The following is a 20,462-nucleotide window of genomic DNA, read 5'->3' on the forward strand; positions in this document are numbered from 1 at the left end:
AATTGTGCAAATCTTATGTATTTAATTTGAAAATGTCATTTAAATGTGTCTAATATAATAGTGTAATATGAAAGAACATACATTTTTCTACATTTATGTGTCCGAAGCGTTAATACATTGCTCTATTAAAAATTCTGTCGTAAATTCCGTGAATTGTATATTTTGGAAAAATATTTACACGTTACGAAGTACTACTACAGTAGACCCGCGGTAATCCAGCCCTTGTCTAATCCGTCACCCCTGTAATCAGACATGGTCTATTTATTTATTACATATGTATTTAAAAAAAAATCATAATATTTTTTGTAATTTCCATAGCATTAATGACGTTAATTTTATAATAATACTTATGTAGGTACTCTATTGTGTTAATTTACTAAATTTGACATAAATAATGAAGTATGATTTGTACTTCCGAGCACATACATACATATACATCTTTATATATATATATATATATATTTCTTATGTGCGTGTGTATGTCACTGAACTCCTCCTAAACGACTGGACTGATTTTGATGAAATTTGTTGTGTGTGTTCAATGGGACTTGAGAATGGTTTAGATTCACAATTTAGTCCGTGGGAAAAGGTTTTTTTTTAATTATTTTTTAATTCGTAAGTAGTTGTTGATTTTCAAATATTCTATCTATTTTTCAAACCCGTAAGTGATAAGGGTTGTTCACCCTTAACATTTTTTTATTTATATGGCAACACAACGTTTGCCGGGTCAGCTAGTATGTATATAAAATATAGAAACTTATCATTGAATCTGTAATTTGTCGGATTACAAGGTACTCTTTCGTAAAAAACGGACTATAGGGGGTCTTATGAGGCAGTACCCTATAATCCGACAAATTCGATAGTCCAACACTGTCCTGCGAAATGTTTGTCGGATTACTACGGGTCCACTGTATTTGTATCTCAAAATATATTCGAGAAGATTGTATAGAATTATTAAAAATTTTAAAATGTAATTCATTGATTGGCTATACTTTGAAATGTACCATACTTGATTATTTATATTATTTTTAATTTTTTATTGCGACTTCTCATCATCTTCGATCGCAAATTCCGTGTCTAGGACGACCTGAAAAAGAAATAATTTATTAGAAATAATGAAAACTGTCTTTATTTTTTTTGGGGCTAAAATGTCTATATATATATTTCCGTGGAATTCAGCTACATGAAATGTTCGCTTGTGGAATTAGGAATACCTTTCTTTATCAAATTATTATATGTATATAACTCAATTGTTCATATAAAATTATTTATTTTCAATGTACAAATTTTACGTACGCACCGCACGTAAGAAGTTAGACGTACTTCTTTGACATATATACTTATTATAAAGTAAATAATTAACAAGATGCGCAAGTAAAAATACTAAAAAAAATATATTACAAAATGATTGTTATATATTGCATAATACATTGGAACTCATATCGTATCGCCTATAAATTAATAATTATGAAATATTATTATTTCCTTTACAAAAATCATTTAACATACTTCTCTGTGTTGAGTTGACGCACCGAAAGTATAATTTTAATAACGTCCAAAATCGAATTGAAAACAAACATACCCCTTCCATTCCGGCGACGGCTCTATCGGTTTCCTTGTCCTCGCTGTCCACGTGGTCCTCTTCAACTACCTGCATACCAGCGTCTTGTTCGCCATCTGAGACAATTAATAAACAATCTTTACTTTAGTGACGTAGGGTGGGTTCAAATTACTTCGAAACGCACGGGCTGGAAGTGAAATTTGCCGCCCTCTATGGGTCGACAAAAAAAGCTACAATTTGTTTATTTGCGGTAAGTTAACTCTTAACATCACCACTTCCACACATACATACACATTACTATACATACATTTAAATATACATATATAAATATATTTAATACAGTTATTATAAACCTTTGCCGCCCTCACAAGTGCCGTCCGGGGGCAGTTTCTTCCGCCGGACGGCACTGAGCATTCGCATAAGTTGACTTTCTTTTTTCTCAACTTCATTAAGCTGAAGCTACACAATAATTTGTGCTCGCTATATAAAACTTTTATTAAGTTACGGCGCGCGACTTCTTTAAATGGCTTTAATTTGGCCCGCAACTATTTCATAGTGTTTAGGTTTATATATGTTGGGAATCCTTCTAACAAAAATTATTACTTTGGGCACCGCGAAGAGTAAGAACAAGCATACTTAAGGTTAATACTATGGAAGGTGTACGCATAGAACTATGGTGATATGCGCTTAGAAAGGTAAAGTCCGCGCCAAACTTCTAGACCGCTCTGAATATAGAAACGAGTCGCGTCGCAACAGCAAATTGTAGATATCAGCGGAACGAAGACAGTGTGGCCCCGGCACCTTCCACTGCCCGCTCTCGCCCGCGAGGACATAGCTGCGTTAGTGTGCCCTTACGTTACGGAGTATATGCTAACTAAACCTGCGCGCAACAACTTCAGAGCGGACCAGAAGTTTGGCGCGGACGTATACCTGAAACTGTGGGAAAATAAAACAAATACTTTGTATCATAATAGTTATATTAAATAAGCAGCAATATTCGTACTTCAGCACAACTCATGAATATAAAATAGTTTCAAGATATATATAAAATTGTAAAGTATCATGCGGATAAAGTATGAAGTAACAATTATATAAATAAGTAATTGGATCCGCTTTTTGTTTTCTTATTGGCTAATTACATACTTATCATAATAAATTCATATAAATTTTCTGCAAAATATAACTTTTCAAAAAAATATAAACACCGTGCCGTTCAGATACACTTTTTTCTTGCACCAAAATTCCCAGGATTTCACTTTCGTGTCTTAATAATTCCAACACGGGTTCTTAGACTGTAATAAAAAAATAACGGCGAATTATTATATTATATTTATGTTTTAATCTCGATCCCTGTAGTTTATTATTGTAATGTTTTAAATTCGGATTTTATCCACTTACACCATATTCCATTCAAACAAATTCGTAACAATTTTGCAACCAAAAATATAAAAGCACTAACTTATATCATGAACACCAGATAGGATTCATGTCCTAGTCCTAGTAGTGGATTTGGCCCTTAGGTCGGTCACAGATATTTAACGGTTCATTTTTTATAGCCTGATTCATAATAATAATAATTTTATTTACGGATTAAATCTATTATCCCATTATGTCGTACACAACGTCGATAGACTTGAACGACTAAATATTTTATATTACTTCACTTTTGTGCAATAAAGAAAATCCGACAATAAGTCTGCAAGCAAGATCAGTACAAATAAAATATAGAATAAAATATAAAAATAATTACAAACATATTGACTGAATAACTAAATCAATATATATATATATATATATATACAGGGTGAATTTTTAAAACGGGCCTTCAGGGCCAAATCCGAAACTATAAGTATTAGCGAAAAATGCTGAAAGGAGTTACGAGGCTGATTTAGATAAAAACTAAAACTGCATCATTACTTTTTTAAAATAACTTTTTCCCTAGCCGGGAATCGAACGAGTTCATTTTGAAAAAAAAATACACCCTCTATATTATTCCACTATCTGATAGTGTTGCTTATAAGGATCAAAATCTGGGAAGTAATGATAAATGACAAACTAAAGGAAAAGCCTCAATTTTAAGAAAATACATATTTTTTTATATTAATTTGGCAGTTAAGTTCCCGCCATTCATCAATTTAAACATTTCGCGTATTAACAATTTTTTGGCTCAATGTTTCAAATCATTCGAAATGGACGTTTTGTTCTTCAAGAATTTATATTTTTATGTCCGACTTAGTTAAGGTTACTTTTAGGACCATTATAATAGATTTAACTTGCTCTGGGCGGAGTTTCGTTTAATACAGATGTAAAATTGTCAATTTGCGAGAATGTCTTTTTCGAGTCAAATCCGAGTGATAACTAAACAAAGAGATATAGAAAATTATATTTGCTGTTGAAATGTAGTTATAAACAACAAACAATAACAATTTATTATTTAATCACTTATCTATTTTTATTAAAAAATAAATCCTAAAAACGGCGGTAATTTACTTGCCAAACTATTACTTTCTCATACTAAGCCGTATGTCACGGTTATGACATCGAATAATTAGTTGATTAACCAACAAATTCTTCAATGGTATGACTTACGTATATTTCTAAAGAATTACACATAAATCATTTGTTATGTATAATCCTTAAGGATTAGTATGGCAATGTATGGAAAAATATGTATTTTCTTCAAAATTTTCCTTTTCCTTTAATTTGTCACATAACATTACTTTCCAGAATTTGATCCTTATAAGCGACACTATCAGATGGTGGAATAATATAGAGGGTGTAATTTTTTTTAAAATGAACTCGTTCGATTCCCGGCTAGGGAAAAAGATATTTTAAAAAACTAATGATGCAGTTTTAGTTTTTATCAAAATCGGCCTCGTAACTCCTTTGAGCATTTTTCGCTAAACCTTATAGTTTCGGATTTGGCCCTGAAGGCCCGTTTTAAAAATTCACCCTGTATATATATATATATATATATATACACATTGCGCGTGTACACATTGGTACATGCACTCTTTTTTTTTTAAACACGCCAGAGAAGTGTAACTTGTTTGATCCGTAAATAAAGTACACATATTCTTTTCTTTACCACATTATACATTCATTCGTCTTCAAACTCGCTATCCACAACAATAATATTAATAACCTTCGGCTCCCTCTCCGCTCGCTTCTTCTCCCTGTACCGTTCGCCGGACTCCCGCCACCTCTCCCTCTGCCTCTCCTGCTCTTCTTTGCTCTTCTCTCGTATCGACGCTAGCTGCCCCATGTTCATCTGATCGTATTCAATGTTACCCTTTAGTACGTCTTTCATTCACTCGCATTCAAATTAAATGTCCTTCACTCATTCATTAGACAAATTATTCTATTCACGCGCTCGCCTCATTTTCGAAGTTTTACTTCTTTAGGTGCATGTAGGAAAAATAATGAGAACTAATTTTTGAATATACAAATAAAATCAACGTCAACTTTACCCTTTTAAATATTGTAAATTCCGCAAAGAACAAAATATTTAGGTACAATACAATGTGTGTCGTGTCGTATCATTTTTTACCAATAATTTTGCTAATATGTGATATTTTTTAGTTTGTAATAATTACAATTCTTGTGCGTGAACCCTATTACTAAGTTTAAACACATGGACATTCATTCTTCTTCAAACTCGCTATCGACAACAATAATATTAATATCCTTCGGCTCCTTCTCCGCTCGCTTCTTCTCTCTGTACCGTTCGCCGGACTCCCGCCACCTCTCCCTCTGTTTCTCCTGCTCTTCTTTGCTCTTCTCTCGTATAGACGCTAGTTGCCCCATCTTCTTCCTTTGATCGTATCGTATCTTCTCTCTCGCTCTAGCTTCCTCGTACAATTCTGGATTCGCTTTGAGCTCAGCGTACCTCTTACGCTGTAGTTTCCTACGCAACATCAACCTTCTTTCTCGTTTCCTCATCAATTCCAACACTGAAATAAAATATAGAATTTATTAATTATAACTGATTTTGGTAGAGTTATACAAATGTTAAGTGTATAGGAACCATTTATATAATAGTCACGTGAAGTTCCTTCTGTACTCTATGTGAATTACATTTTTTCATACGTATTATCTAAGCGGCAATATTACATTACATTTAGCATTACAAAGTTATCTAATAAAAAAAGAGTTATCTACTATGATTTGTACTATTATAATGAAATACTAAAAAACCGAAACCCAATAAGAAGACTCAACTACAGTATCTGATTTCTACATAATATGTTGAAACTACATATATACACACAAGAACTACTTATAATGCATCATAGACACGTAACATGTCAAACACGGATCATGCCTGTCAAAATTTTGTATAGAAAACCACTATTGTGTCTGACATGACACGTTCTATGTCTGTAGATGTGGATGGGGGCTAAGATAACATTAAAAATGACTTAGAAAAAAATACATATCACTTACCCACAACAAGTGGAAAAAACACACTTATGTACTTAAATATTTTTGTAACTTCACAGATTATTTAACCACTATCAATCACGCCCATCCTTCCCTTAAAAATAATTATCTTCTTTTACTTCTTTGAACAATATGTCTTCAAAGTAGCATGAAATCGGTGTGACGTAGTAATTTTTATAAAACGTAGACAGACCACTTTTATAAAATTAAATAACACACGAACATGCAATTCACCTAAACGTTAAAACACCTTGTATGATCCCTCATTCCATCTTCCGAGCCAAAACATAGCAGCACTTAATCTTTCTTATAAGATTATAGGGGTAAAAAAAACACAGTCTGCTTGATGGTAAATGGTCACTACCGCAGAAAAGAGGTTCTACCAGAAGGCGATCACACTAGCGTTAAAATCCTGACTCGCCTTATATGTAATTCAGCCGATATCCGCACCCTACCACTGAAGCGCAAGAACTGCTTTACGCTAGACACAGGTGTGGCGGTGATGCCTCCTTGATCGAGCTATATTTTACCACTACTGTACTTTTATTAAGAGTTTTTAAGTTTGCTCGAAAACGCTCACCGTTTATGTATTCGGACATACAGCGCCCCCGTGGACCGTACCCAAACTAAAATTTCGCATTGAGTTTTATAAAACGGAATAGTCTGTAATATAATTCAATTTTACAAATACAATTTTACACACAAATTTTACACATGCAATTATTTTTACATTTTTAATATTACTTTGATAGAGTTATTGTTTCGTTTTTTGAACTTATACTGCGCAATTTTACTTTCGATTTTTTCGAGCAAACGTAAAAACTCGTACTAAGAGTACTTTAGTGTTTTAATTCTCGCATGTGGGTGATCTGTGTGACAGGAAAGAGGCCCTCGCTGCTGCAGTTATATGGTAGAAATATGTGTTGTACTGTTTCGACTATTATACCACCTTTGAAAGCAATAATGATTAAACAACCATCATAACTTAAAAATAACACACTTATCACAGAAACAATAAAAAGAAACAGAAATCGCAAAGCAACGCGAAACCTTTTCATTCCATCATGCATTAACATTGGAGTTTTTTGAAAATTTCTCGTATCATAGTTTTCTTTTACATTTACATCACATTATCACAAGTACATCGTAAATAATTAGTATGTTAATCAAAGTAACTTTGCTATAAAAAGGATTTCGGCTTTTTAGCTTTACTTCAAGCATATATATCAAAAGTAACTTAATAAATAAAATTCTTGCAATTAATATTACTATTATAAAACGAAAAATCTAGTAATTACATGAAATAAAACATTCCGCGGAATACAAAAAAAATCCTCCAAACAAAAACTCAAAATTATTCAGAAAACATTCACTCATTTGTGAGAATGATTTCTTACTCATTCGCTCAAATTAAAATGACTGCTCTCTGAGAACAAACCACAAGGCCGCCGGAGGTACTTGAGGAAGCTTGCCCATTCTTTTTAAGCGACACAATTTGTGTAACGTTGACAAGAATAAATAAAAACTAAGGGGAGCGATGGTGTTATAAAAGTTCAAACTTCGCTTAAGAACATAATATTTTGATTAGTATAAGCTAACTATAAGCCAGGTGGGTTACCCGATGAAAATAGTCACATATTATTGATATTTGCAACACCCGAGGCGTCGCTAATGCATCGTCGACTTTAATGAGATTTTTTTCACCTGTCTTTAGGAGGTCCATGCCATAACATTCCGACCGTAGAAATATCTGAACCTAAAAGGGTATACTATGTAATCTAGCAGTCGTCATCAACCAATCCATTTCTGCTCCATTGCTGGGCACGGATCTCTTTTCAGAATGGATCTTTTTTTTCCATAATATAGGAATAGCAAACGAGCATGCAGTCCACCTTATGGTACGTAGCTACTGCCGGTCATGGACATCTGTAATCAACCCCAGATAGGATTAGATTCTTACCTGAGGTCGGCCACAAAGCGCCGCTACCTGACGACTAAGCTGGAATGTCTCAGAAAAGTATCTGTCAGTACCATAGATTAGTAATGATTACTCACTCCTAACAAGAAAATGTTACCAGTTTTGACAATTGAAATTGTCACTGTCATCTATTTTCGTGTTTGAAAAATATTTAAAAAATTTAGATTTTAGATCATTAACGATTTTTCTCCGCACTTTTTCTTCGAAAACTGCGCATGTCGGCATGTTCCGCGTAAATTACACCATGACAGCCATTAAATGGCAGAATTGTACGCCGTTTAAGCCGTTTAATGGCTTCCTTTAATTACAAGGCGGTGAGGTATCTATACTTATCTATGGTCAGTACAAAATGGTTATAGGCCACAATACCTTCAGACGGCGCCTGTATAAGTTGCAAGGTTCCATCAACGATCTGGCCCGAGATGACTCCAGTTAAGTTGGAGATGTTCAGATGCTGTCTAATCTTCTTGGCTTCTTGCTCCAGCTGCTGCTGAAGGTACACCTCCTTGTGGTGGACTTTGTTGTGATACTTCAGGTGGTGGGCCTTTGTGAACTTCTTGTTGCATGGGGCGCAGCTGGAAATTGTATAGCAGTATTTAATAAAAAGTACACTTACACCATAAATTAGTGAAGATTACTCACTCCTAACAAAAAAAATGTACCCAGTTTTGAGAATTGAAATAGTTGCGTAAAAAAGTTTTGCCACGTCTCCGTGCTAAAATGTTCCTAAAATATTTGAAATAATTATTTATTTATTATGTTAATTACGCAGTATTAGTTATTTATTCGTAAGTTTTCTCTAAAAATGTTTTTATTTGTCAAGAATTAAAAATAAAAGAACTTACTAATAAGCCGTTTGTGGCTTCATTCAATTTCAAGGCGACGAAGTATCTTTACTAATCTTTGACTTACAAGTACACATACACGTGTGGTAAATTACTCTTACTCTACGATCTCTACATGATAGTATCTCTACATGATAGTATGTATGGGTATAAGACAGACAAGCCAAATACAGAATACCAAAAACATTTTCTTAGGGTTCTCTACTCAATGGGTAAAACCGGAATCCTATTTCTAAGCCTCCACAATCCGATATTTCTCAATTTTTTTATCCACCTCTATTAGACAAAGTCAACGAATAACTTAAGATGTATTACTCACGAATATTTCTTCTCTCCAGTGTGTGTGAGCATATGATTGGCGAGCACGTACGAATACGTGAATGACTTGCCGCACAGCGAACACTGGTACGGACGGAGGCCCATGTGTAACCTGTAAACATACATATATTAAAATGTCTGTCCAAAATATATTTTTTCAAGAAATTTACCGAGTAAATGAGTCAACCTGATTATAAGAGATCACAGACATCCATAATGACTTTAAAATAGGCTAGTATTTCTAACAATTCTGCTACGAGTAAAGATGCATTCAAACTCTATGGATTTGAACCTCGTTTAAGATTATTTTAATGTAATATTGACATCTGTAATAAACTCTAAATAATATTAGGACTAAGTATGAATTACGGATAAGTGACTCCTTTACCCCACCCTACAGAAAACAACACTGAATAATGCTATTATTAGGCATAAATAGGTGCGGTTGTGATACCTACATCGTGTCGAACCACAAAGGGTTCTATCATCTTAGGACCCTTTGAAAAATCTGCGGCCGAGCCGCGAAAAGCTACATTATATACACGGCAGTCAGTACTATTATCTCCCTTACGACTCCATCTCATAGGGCTGAGGGCATCTGCCGGCACGGAAAAATTACCTTTCAAAAATCTGCTGTTACAGTCACCGAATTTTCCCCAGTATGTTGTATGTATGTGAGAAACTTATGAAGCTGCTCGCACACGGATTTCATTACCCAAAATTAGCACTTACCTACTCCCAGTAGAGACCAAATTCCCATACCTCTCGTGCTTCTGCCTAGTGCCGTAGTCGTCGAAGCGACGGTCGCATATGCGGCACTTGTAACTAACCGATATACCTAAAGTACAGAAGAAATTCCCGTACCTCTCGTGCTTCTGCCTAGTGCCGTAGTCGTCGAAGCGACGGTCGCATATGCGGCACTTGTAACTAACCGATATACCTAAAGTACAGAAGAAATTCCCGTACCTCTCGTGCTTCTGCCTAGTGCCGTAGTCGTCGAAGCGACGGTCGCATATGCGACACTTGTAACTAACCGATATACCTAAAGTACAGAAGAAATTCCCGTACCTCTCGTGCTTCTGCCTAGTGCCGTAGTCGTCGAAGCGACGGTCGCATATGCGACACTTGTAACTAACCCATATACCTAAAGTACAGAAGAAATTCCCATACCTCTCGTGCTTCTGCCTAGTGCCGTAGTCGCCGAAGCGTCGGTCGCATATGCGGCACTTGTAACTAACCCATATAAAATACAGATTTCCCTGTAGTTTCGGGGCCAGAATAGGGCTACGGTATTCACTGCCCGTCGTAAGAAGCGACTAAAAGGGAGCTTCCGGGGTTGCGGGCGGCAAGAGTGGGAGCTCTAACCGCCCGAACAGCGACCCCGGGAAGGACGGCGGTATGTGTGGTCGCATATCGTCGTACGCACCAGACGGTGTGGCGAGCGTCAAGCTCACCTGGTCGGAGCCCGACGGAGCACCGCGCTAAGACAACTCCGGTCGCGTTCCGTAAGAGATCTCCTTATCCTCTATGCAGCGCCGAGGGCGGCCGCCGGGGGGGGGTTTAATTGCGGTAAGAGTCCCACATAACCCTGTGTCGCTCCCACGTCACCGGGTACCTTTTGAAGGTTTCCCCCTCGTTAACAAAAAAAAATGTACAGAAGATTCCATACCTCTCGTGCTTCTGCCTAGTGCCGTAGTCGCCGAAGCGTCGGTCGCATATGCGGCACTTGTACGGCCGCTCGCCGGTATGTCGCAGCATGTGACGCTTGAGGGCCTCGTTCATCACACACGAGTAACCACACACGCTGGCGTACAACACAATGTTCATATTCGGTCAACGCTTCGGTCCGACCGAAAGTTCGGCTTTAGTTTCGGCCGAATTTGGCTTCGGCCGTAAGCAGACTTTCGGACGGACAGTAATAATAATATTGTTAAGTGGCAATAAGAGGAAAGTTCACGTTTTATTCGAAATACTGAAATTGTGTGTCCAAAACATTTTAGTAAAGCTTAAACAGGCTCAAATAGTCAATTTTGTATTCGAATTAAAATTAATCATGTTTTATTGTCTACTTAAACTTTCCTCCTTTTACCAACTGGTATCACCTCTTGTGTTTGAACTGGACGCCCTGGGTGTAGCATTCTAAGTTGACAGTTTATTTCCTAAACCGCACGCGTTATACAGTCGATTCTATATGCCGTTGCTTGCGTACTTGAGATGTAGTGTGGTAATATGATAGTTGCTGATATGTAAGAATAAAATTACCCTTCCCTCATCCCCCCCCCCCCACTTTCTTTAGAGTAGCATACTTATTATATGTCTTAAAGTTGTATATAACCGACCTTCTAAAGCAATAATATGGATAGACCCTTATCGATACATCATGTAAATATTTTTCTTATTCTATGATACGTTTTCTATTTCTAAGCTATATTTAATTTATATAATTCAATATTTTTAACTCGAATAACTTTATAAAAATAACTATTCTACCCTATAACCACACTGCCCCACACCACGCCACACTTCCCCACCACATCCACGCCACCCTCATCTCGCTCAACTTCACCAACATAACAGCTACCACATCACCACCACCCCCACTGCCCCCCACCCCCACCTCCGCCACAACACTCGCCTCTCGTGCTTCTGCCGGTGGCCGCAATCACCGATGCGTCGGACGCATACTCGGTCCTTACTTCCCCCACTCCTAACCCCCCACCAACGCCCCCCCCCTCGCCCCGCCCCCACCACCCCCGCACTCGCCTCTCGTGCTTCTGCCGGCTGCCGAAGTCGCCGAAGCGGCGGTCGCACACGCGGCACTTGTACGGCCGCACGCCCGTGTGCCGCATCATGTGCCGCCGCAGCTCCATGTTCATCACGCACGCGTACCCGCACACGCTGTTCAAACGTTCACAACTCAGGTCAGTATGCTCCGCGACAAACTGCTAGTACGATTCATAATCAGGTGTCCAAAATGTAAACGAAGGTATTGAGCTATCAAGAAAATAAGTTTCAAATGGTAGTTTCTTATTTTTGACGATATTAAAGTAATGCAACGATAATAAAATAATAATCTAAATAAATTAAGATCAATTCACATTTCCCAATAATTATATTAACTCAATTTCGTTGTGTAGTTGTTAAAGATTTTGTTTCTTGACAATTTGTTAAGGTTTGCAATACCTGTAATTGTATTTGGACAATGACATTTCTTTGTTTACATTTTGGACACCTAATTATGAATCAGGCTATAGTCCGCTCTGAATATAGAAATGAATCGCGTCGCCATAGCGAATCGTATGACTACACTACAGAGCGGACTAGCAGTTTGATGCGGACTATACATATGTACGTGGTAGAGGGGAAATAATGGAAATAAATTAAAATAAATAGAGATACGGAAAAAAATGATGATTGTATCGAATGTTTACGATAAATAAATGAAAAAAAAAAACAGATCATCAAATAAACAATAAAATTCAATTATATTTTTATTGCAATTCTCATGAAATATATTTATATTATGTGGCATAAGGCAATTGTTTGCCTGGAAAATCAAATGTGGCCATATTTTAAGGTATGTTTCTATTAACTTTAAATCGTATGAGAGTTTAATGTTAAGATACATTAAAAAAAAAACATTAAACCCAAACGAAAACTTGGTTATAATTCTGATAATTTAATTATTTACTAAAAAAAAATATCATGTATATAGAATGTATAAAAAAAAATGAAATAATAACAAAAAATAAAAATAAAACCTAGCAACACAAAAATAGATTATATTATTTACCGAACAAGTAAAAAAATGAAAATGAGATATATTTTTTTACTTTGATTGTTTTTTTAAATAAAACAGCGCGAGTGCGGGTGCGTCATTAACATTTAATATAGCGAATACGCTTAGCGAACCTCACGAGATGGGGGGCAGGTGGCATATAATATACTGGGTGACTTTAAACTTATGGTCTAAGATCCCCATATAAGACGACCTTCACCGAGCTGGTTAATGGATGAAAAAGTATTTTAAGTCGAATTAAATATGTCGATTATTATATTGCAAATGGGTTGTCTAACAAATTTCAGTCCAGAATATGATTTTTTTTACAATAAAAAAAAACTTAAACATTTCACTGGTTTGGTTTATGGACAAATTACATACCAATCGAAAGTATGAAGCCTATTGAATATGCAAATGTTAGGTTGACTATTCTTTTCCTTTCATAACCCTTAGGTAAGCGAGTATAGACAGGTAAACAAGATGGCCTAACCAAGGACTGTGACAGAAAATATAGTGAACCTAACATTTGCATATCATATAGGCTTCATACTTTTGATTAGTATGTAATTGTTCTTAATAGAAACCAGGGAAATGTTTAAGAAAAACAAATTACTCATACTCTGGACTGAAATTTTTTAGTCACCCCATTTACAATATACTTTTTGATATATTTAATTTGATATAAAAAATGTTTCATCCATTAACCAGCTCGGTGAAGGTCGTCCTATACTGGGATCCTCTACTATAACGCAAAATCTGATTTTAGACTAAAATTGTCGCGGAATTGAGACATTTTACTATGTAACGGACACACACGATATGTGATTTCGCCGTGACCACGATCCATGCAACTAGGTCGAATGACTGGTATAGTTATTTCCAAACTGCTAGTCCGCTCTAAAGTTGTTGCGAGCAGGTGTAGTCATACAATTTACTATGGCGACGCGATTCATTTCTCTATTCAGAGCGGACTATGATAAAAAAATTAAAAACCGCATATCGTGAGTACCCCATTACATAGTAAAAATAACGCAAAATCTTAAATACTTCATGTATTAATGGAGTAAATGCATGATGGATTGATGATTTTCAATCCTTCAATCCAGTTCTATGCATGATTTTTAAATCCATCAATACTCTTCTTAAAAAAATATTTGAAAATAAACAATTTAATAATAAGATTACAATTCAAACATAATATAACGGATTACATTAATTGTAGCTTAATGGAAATACTGCAGTTAAATCAGACTTTGCGTCCTTACAGTCACATGTATATTACTTATTACTTATGATAAAAATTAACCAAAGTAAAGCGACGCGACAAAATCACGAATTATTTCTATGCCTATTATTAACAATCAAACCATCGAGGTTTTTGCTTATCATAGATCGAAATTTGTCAGTTTCCTTTGATAGCAAAACATTGGATGGATTGGTTATTAAAAACGGTCTTTAAAAACACTCGCACCCAAGCTTAATCCAAACACAGAGGTGACACACTAGACTAATCATAACACTACTACGAGAAAATATTTAATATATTTTGTGCTTTCCATCATAAAATTCAGTCAATATTTTGTAATTAATAATTAAAAATTAATTACTTTTTTAATACGAAATATCTTTAAAAGTTTTATTTCTTTGGCAAAGGGAGACCTCCTGCCGAACTTAAATTAATCTTAATGTTCATTTTAATAATAAATTTTTCATATAATATGTTTTCCAATATAGTAGAAACTCAATTATCCGGACCTACTTTATCTGGATTACCAACCGCTGCCAATTATGTATTTATATAATCTAAAAAAATATGCATGTAGGTAACATTATATGTTGGAAAGCGTATCTTTTATTACTTTCTTAATAAACATTGATTTTCGGTGATATGTTTTAGTTGTTTTTAATAAACACATAACATTATGTACTACACGTACACAAAACCGGCTGTTCTTCATACATTCTATTATCCGGATATTCGATTATCCGACTGCCTAACTACAATAATTAGTCCGGTTAATCAAGGTTCTACTGTATTAAAACTTTAAGTTATACATCCTAATTTTTAGCTATCCACTAAAATATTTTATATACGTTGAAAACTTAATATCAAATACATATTTATGTTCAGTAGGTTTAACATACCTGCAGACGAAGGGCTTAATGCCGAGATGCCGCCTGATGTGCGCTTGCAACGACGCGTTGGATGTGAACGAAGCTCCGCAGGTCTCGCATATATGCCTGTAAATAATGAAAACATTTAAAATCACAATGATTATTTCGTTTATGGGGCACTACATCTATATAAGCCGTTTATAATGTGATATCACCTTTATTTTATTACAATTGTTATTTTATGTATTTTTTTTATTTGCTCATCTATCTAATATTTTCTTTTTTATTATTGTATTGTAGTGCCACTACGAAATAAATGTTTCTTTCTTTCTTTCTTTCTTTAATTATACACAATGAGATATTATGTACTAGCTTATGAGTTTAATAATGCTGTCTTGGTTTTTGCTCTTCTTGGTTCTTGGTTCTTGGTCTTGCATGGATTTTGCCATTGTGTCACCCTGACCACGATCCATGCAATTGGATAGAAATATCAACAGTAAAGAAATTAAAACTCTCAATTCCGTGATACCATTAGTCTAATCTAAAATCATATAATGCTGAAGACAGCAAACGACACAAAGATGTCTTAAAATTCATCTATACTTCTATACTAATATTATAAAGAGGAAAACTTTGTTTGTTTGTTTGATTGTAATGAATAGGCTCAAAAACTACTGGACCGATTTTAAAAATTCTTTCACCATTCGAAAGCTACGTTATCCACGAGTAACACAGGCTATATTTTATATGAAAAATATTTGATAAATAGATTTTGAGGATGTACCAAGTTTGCCGGGTCAGCTAGTATGATATAAAAGGTATGCATATAATAGAAAATTAACTGTTATTAAAAATTTATAATTAATATCATAGTTTATTAAGCAATTTTTAAGAATGTTATTAACATAAAGTTACTTAATTATCTAACACTTTCAACTTCAATGTACAATATCAATGAATTGAGATTAAACTACATTAAATTGTCTAACTATAAAAAATAGTCCATAAGGAAACCATGATTTTAAAATAACATATCTAAACTCACGTTTTGTCATAGATATATTTCTTGCGCTCCGTTGGCTTCTTCCTTTTCTTAGGCTTAGGATTGAGTAAGTGGTCCGGTATGGGCTCGGAGAATGCCAGGATGGTTTCCTTCAGGAGTACGTCCTCGCCCGGTGATTCGTCTTTGGGTTTACTGTCTCGGGGCGGATGTTTTCGTGGACGACCTCGCTTTCTTGGTGTTACTGGCTGGAATTAACAATTTGTAAGTAAAATATTCAAGTCAATCTACGTTTCTAATTGGAAAGAGGGTCATATTTTCTAGCATATGTTTGTATGTCTTTGGCATGCCCTATAACCTAAATAGCTGAACAGATTTAACATATAAGGTGTCATTGCATTTATTTAATCATGGAAGAGACATAGGTTATATATTTTTTCAATATGGTGCCTGTAAATAAAATAAGTGGGTGTGGAGACTATGCTATAATTTCTAAATTTTTTTAGTAGCAGACGAGCATGCAGTCCACCTCATGGTAAGTGGCTACTGCCGGCCATGGACATCTGTAATCAACCCCAGATAGGATTAGATATTCCTACCTGAGGTCGGCCACAGATGCGCCGCTACCCCTGAGGATTAAGCTGGAACCCCTCGGAAAAGTCTGCCAACGTCAATGGAAAATGTGCCAACGTCTAAATATATGACACCAATATCCTTTTAATAATTTTTTTAATAGTCTAACCTAAGAATAAAACAGACGGTCTACACTAGAAAGTAGTCATCACAAGCATCACAAATATACCAACATGATTTGCGAATAAGAGAGCCACGTGTAGTGTTAACATAGATAGACATGGTAGATCATATAAGGAGTAAAGAATTTATATATTTACCTCTTTTTTGATTTCTGTCTCTGACTCCACCTCCTCAGCATCAGGTTCAAAGTCGGGGTCATCAAAAGCTATAAATTTTTTAAAATATATGTATGAGATAAAATGACAGAAAGGAAATCGAAGATGAAAAAAGAAAGTGAAACAGAATAGATACAAAAGAACTATATACTTCTTTATAAGATTGGTTAGGAATTCATACAAGCATGCAGTCCACCGTAAACTAAGTGAACACTGCTACCTATGGACATTTGTAATCAACGCCACCTATCTGAGGCAGATTACAGAGGCATTACTGTTAAAGGCTAACATGGTCACCTCATATGCAATTTAGACTTATGTAAATGCGATGAATATTTAATAAAAGTCGAGGGACCAGTGTACATCAAAACAGGAGCTAAAAGAATTTTTGCTTACTTTGGCTACTGTAGATTTTTCAATTAAAATCAAAAATTATCTGTCGCTTGCTCAAACAAATTGATCATCCAAGCAGTAAGCGAATAAGTGAGTGATAATTAAGATGGGCGTGGAGAGGTGCGTTGGATAGGGGAGAGAGATGATTAACTTAAAAATTAATAGTCTAAGCAACTGTCCCTCAACTATGCAACTCATTTAGATTTACCGCTGGTCAGTTACTCAAACAGCAAATAGTATGACCAAGTGGTAGTTTTTTTTTTTTTTTATAATATAAGAGTAGCAGACGAGCATGCAGTCCACCTGATGGTAAGTGGCTACTGCCGCCCTTGGACATCTGTAATCAACCCCAGATAAGATTAGATATTCCTACCTGAGGTCGGCCACAGATGCGCCGCTACCCCTGAGGACTAAGCTGGAACGCCTCGGAAAAGTCTGTCTCCCTTACCACACCCTTCAAACCGGAACACAGCAGCGCCTAACACTGCTGTTATTAGGTAGAAATAGGTGTGGCGGTGGTGCCGCCGGAGTCGAACCACAAAGGGTTCTACCACCTTCAAATCACCTTCAAAGTTATTTAAGTGATTGCTTAGTTACTCGACAAAACGTTAGTCTATGCAACTATTACTCAACTTTCCAACTTATGCACATGTACTGCTTGTTAGTTGCTCAAACAAGAAATTGAATGACTAAGCAGTAGCTGATAAAGTGACTTAGTAGCTCAAGTGTCAATAAAATAAATGTAACTATCGCACACGGCATAACAACACATGGGCGCACAGCATATGTTAAATTTTGTTAGTTGTCAATGGTTGAGATGATGTAAAATTTAACATTACTATTGCTATCAGCAGCATAATGTCCGTCTTCCTCATGAGGTTCTTCTTTCATATCCATGGTAGCCAGCATGGTGGTAATAGCTACGGGCTCCTTTGGTTTGGATACCGGTTTTTTCCTCTGGTAAGGAGATAAATCTAAAATAAAAAATGTTTTATAATATAACATTTGTAATAAGCAATCATTTCTTATTTTCCTTATACGTGACTTATAATAAATACTGTTTAATCCTGCAATTCAATGACTCCAAGTGTGGATTAAATCTGTATAGTAAAAACAAAATAATTTTCTCAATGTTACATTAGGTATTGTGGTGACCCTAGTTTAGCTCATATGGCATTAAGCCATTTCAAATATGATAGAACCTGTTTGGTTCGACTCCAGAGGTATCACCACAACATCTTTTTGCTTAAAAGTGTTCAGGGCTACTGTGTTCTGGTTTGAAGCGTGTGATAAAGTCACACTTAACCGAGGCAATGCATCTGTGGCAATGGCAGCCACTTACCATCAGGTGGACTGCATGCTTGTTTGATACTACTGTTTTATAAAATAAAAGAAAAAAATCTAGCCATTGAATATGTCAGACAAGGACCACTGTAAACAACATATGTTTCTATACAATATTTTAATAGGATACAATATGATAGTTAATAAGTTGTTGTTAGTGGAAGCTAATAAAATCTTCTGTGATTCCTGTCCAGTGGCATCACTGCACACATATTTCTGACTAATAACAGCAATGTTAAGTGATGCTGTGTTCTGGTTTGAAGGATGTGGCAAGGGAGACAAACTTCTGAGGTATTCCAGCTCAGACTTCAGGGGAAACAGTGCATCTGTGGCCAACGTCAGGTATGAATTCAATCTTATCTAAGGTCTATTACAGATGTCCAAGGGTGGCAATAGCCACTTACCATCAGGTGGATCACATGCTAATGTGCTGCTCGTATAAGTCTATTACTGTTATTTTTGCTTTGTAAATTTGTGTTTAAATTCTTGCACAGGTACTAGCAAGAATGTAAACACAAATTTACAAAGCAAAAATAACAGTAATAGACTTATACGAGCAGCATTGATACATGCACTTATTTTTATTTAAAAAATATGTCAAGAAGTGTAACTTTTTACTTGCATTTATAGTAACACACTTGCTTTTTTACCAATATTTAATAGTCGAAACTATACCTATTTGTCCCTGCTCATTAGGATATTTCCGTGGGCGACCTCGTTTCCTCGGCCCCGGTGCTTTTGTCACCACCGAGGTGCTGGGTGTTTTTATCAGGGTCCGGGTCCATTGTGATTGAGGGTCGTGCTCAATGGGCAGCTCATATTGCAAGAGGAGGCCGTTCTCCTGCTTTATGGTTATTGTTTCTGTCCCCGATGCTGTAATAATATGTATTTGTATGTTATTAAATCCTAATGGATTTTATTTGAATGTATTTTGTATAAGTACCTATATTATGATTCAATAAGTAAAAAGTACTGATATTCTGGGCATTTTACAATAAAGGGCGAAATAATTATTTGAATTAAATGAAAGGGCAACATAAATGTGCCGATTACAAAAAATAATTTTATACGATTAATTTGATGCACAATAAATCACGATAATTATACTTAATAATTATAATAAGACAATACAAAAAATACCTGCTTCGGGTCGCCCCGCAGAAACGGATGCGGAGGTTTTCAAAAATTCTTGCAAACATTCTTTTAGAGTATCGTTCGACGAAATACATTGTTGTTTGAATTGGTAAGCGTAAGTTAATCGATCTACGCAATTCAGACATATTAGCGTCGGTAACGAATCGTTTTTCGTAACCTGAAACGAAATTTGACGATTTGCCAAATTCAATTTTGGTATTACCAAAAAATTATAAAATTCTGGGATGTCAGCAAAAAATCACAAAATCGCTACAATTAAGACAATATAGCAACATTATTGTATGAAAAAATATATAGGGTGGCCATCGCAACCATTTTGAGTGGCAATTTTTACATACCTCCACGCCGCAACAGTAGGTATACTTGTCACCGAGCTGTTCATTATTTTCATCCCAATCGAACAAAGATACCATATCTCCAGTCTCCAGACATACTCGGCATGTTAACTGCCAATCCATCTTTCTTAAAATTAGCCCTATGATACATTAAATTGCTCGAAATCCCAATAAAATTGGACATTTAATAAAACCGGATATTGCCGATACTGCCAACATGACAGCACTTTAGCGTCGATATTAATGACGTTCCATTTCATGATCTGTCACTATCATCAGAAAT

General features: G+C 35.6%; 1 protein-coding gene across 4 annotated transcripts; it reads right to left on the reverse strand.

Moving 5' to 3' along the window:
* Positions 1–291: 291 nt before the first annotated feature.
* On the reverse strand, positions 292–20,405 carry LOC140746215 (uncharacterized). 4 transcript variants are annotated; one of them, XM_073078294.1, is made up of 12 exons: positions 20,183–20,404; positions 19,830–20,001; positions 19,365–19,562; positions 18,185–18,319; positions 16,935–17,002; positions 16,087–16,289; positions 15,072–15,167; positions 11,909–12,043; positions 9,147–9,257; positions 8,352–8,557; positions 1,583–1,677; positions 292–1,087 (listed from the first exon to the last, which is right to left on the reverse strand). In XM_073078294.1, the coding sequence occupies exons 1-12, from the start codon at positions 20,300–20,302 to the stop codon at positions 1,037–1,039; spliced, it is 1,590 nt and encodes a 529-aa protein (XP_072934395.1). In that variant the 5' UTR covers positions 20,303–20,404; the 3' UTR covers positions 292–1,036. The 4 variants fall into 4 exon arrangements, with proteins under 4 accessions (XP_072934395.1, XP_072934378.1, XP_072934370.1 ...); XM_073078277.1 differs by lacking the exons at positions 292–1,087; positions 1,583–1,677; positions 11,909–12,043 and adding exons at positions 4,654–5,514; positions 10,815–10,949 and having other exon boundaries at positions 20,183–20,405; XM_073078269.1 differs by lacking the exons at positions 292–1,087; positions 1,583–1,677 and adding an exon at positions 4,654–5,514 and having other exon boundaries at positions 20,183–20,405.
* Between the last annotated feature and the right edge of the window lie 57 nt (positions 20,406–20,462).

This window comes from Epargyreus clarus, unplaced genomic scaffold (assembly GCF_041222505.1).
Source record: "Epargyreus clarus isolate Ecla_fem2 unplaced genomic scaffold, WU_Ecla_fem_2.2 ptg000002l, whole genome shotgun sequence".
Classification (NCBI taxonomy): domain Eukaryota; kingdom Metazoa; phylum Arthropoda; class Insecta; order Lepidoptera; family Hesperiidae; genus Epargyreus; species Epargyreus clarus.

Excerpts from the sequence above, each read along its gene's own strand:
- LOC140746215 (XM_073078277.1), bottom strand. The coding sequence starts at position 20,302 with ATGGATTGGCAGTTAACATGCCGAGTATGTCTGGAGACTGGAGATATG. Across the intron at positions 15,168-16,086 it reads AAATATATCTATGACAAAAC|GCATATATGCGAGACCTGCG; the intron begins GTGAGTTTAGAT and ends CATTATTTACAG. Across the intron at positions 5,515-8,351 it reads TATACAGGCGCCGTCTGAAG|TGTTGGAATTGATGAGGAAA; the intron begins GTATTGTGGCCT and ends ATTTTATTTCAG.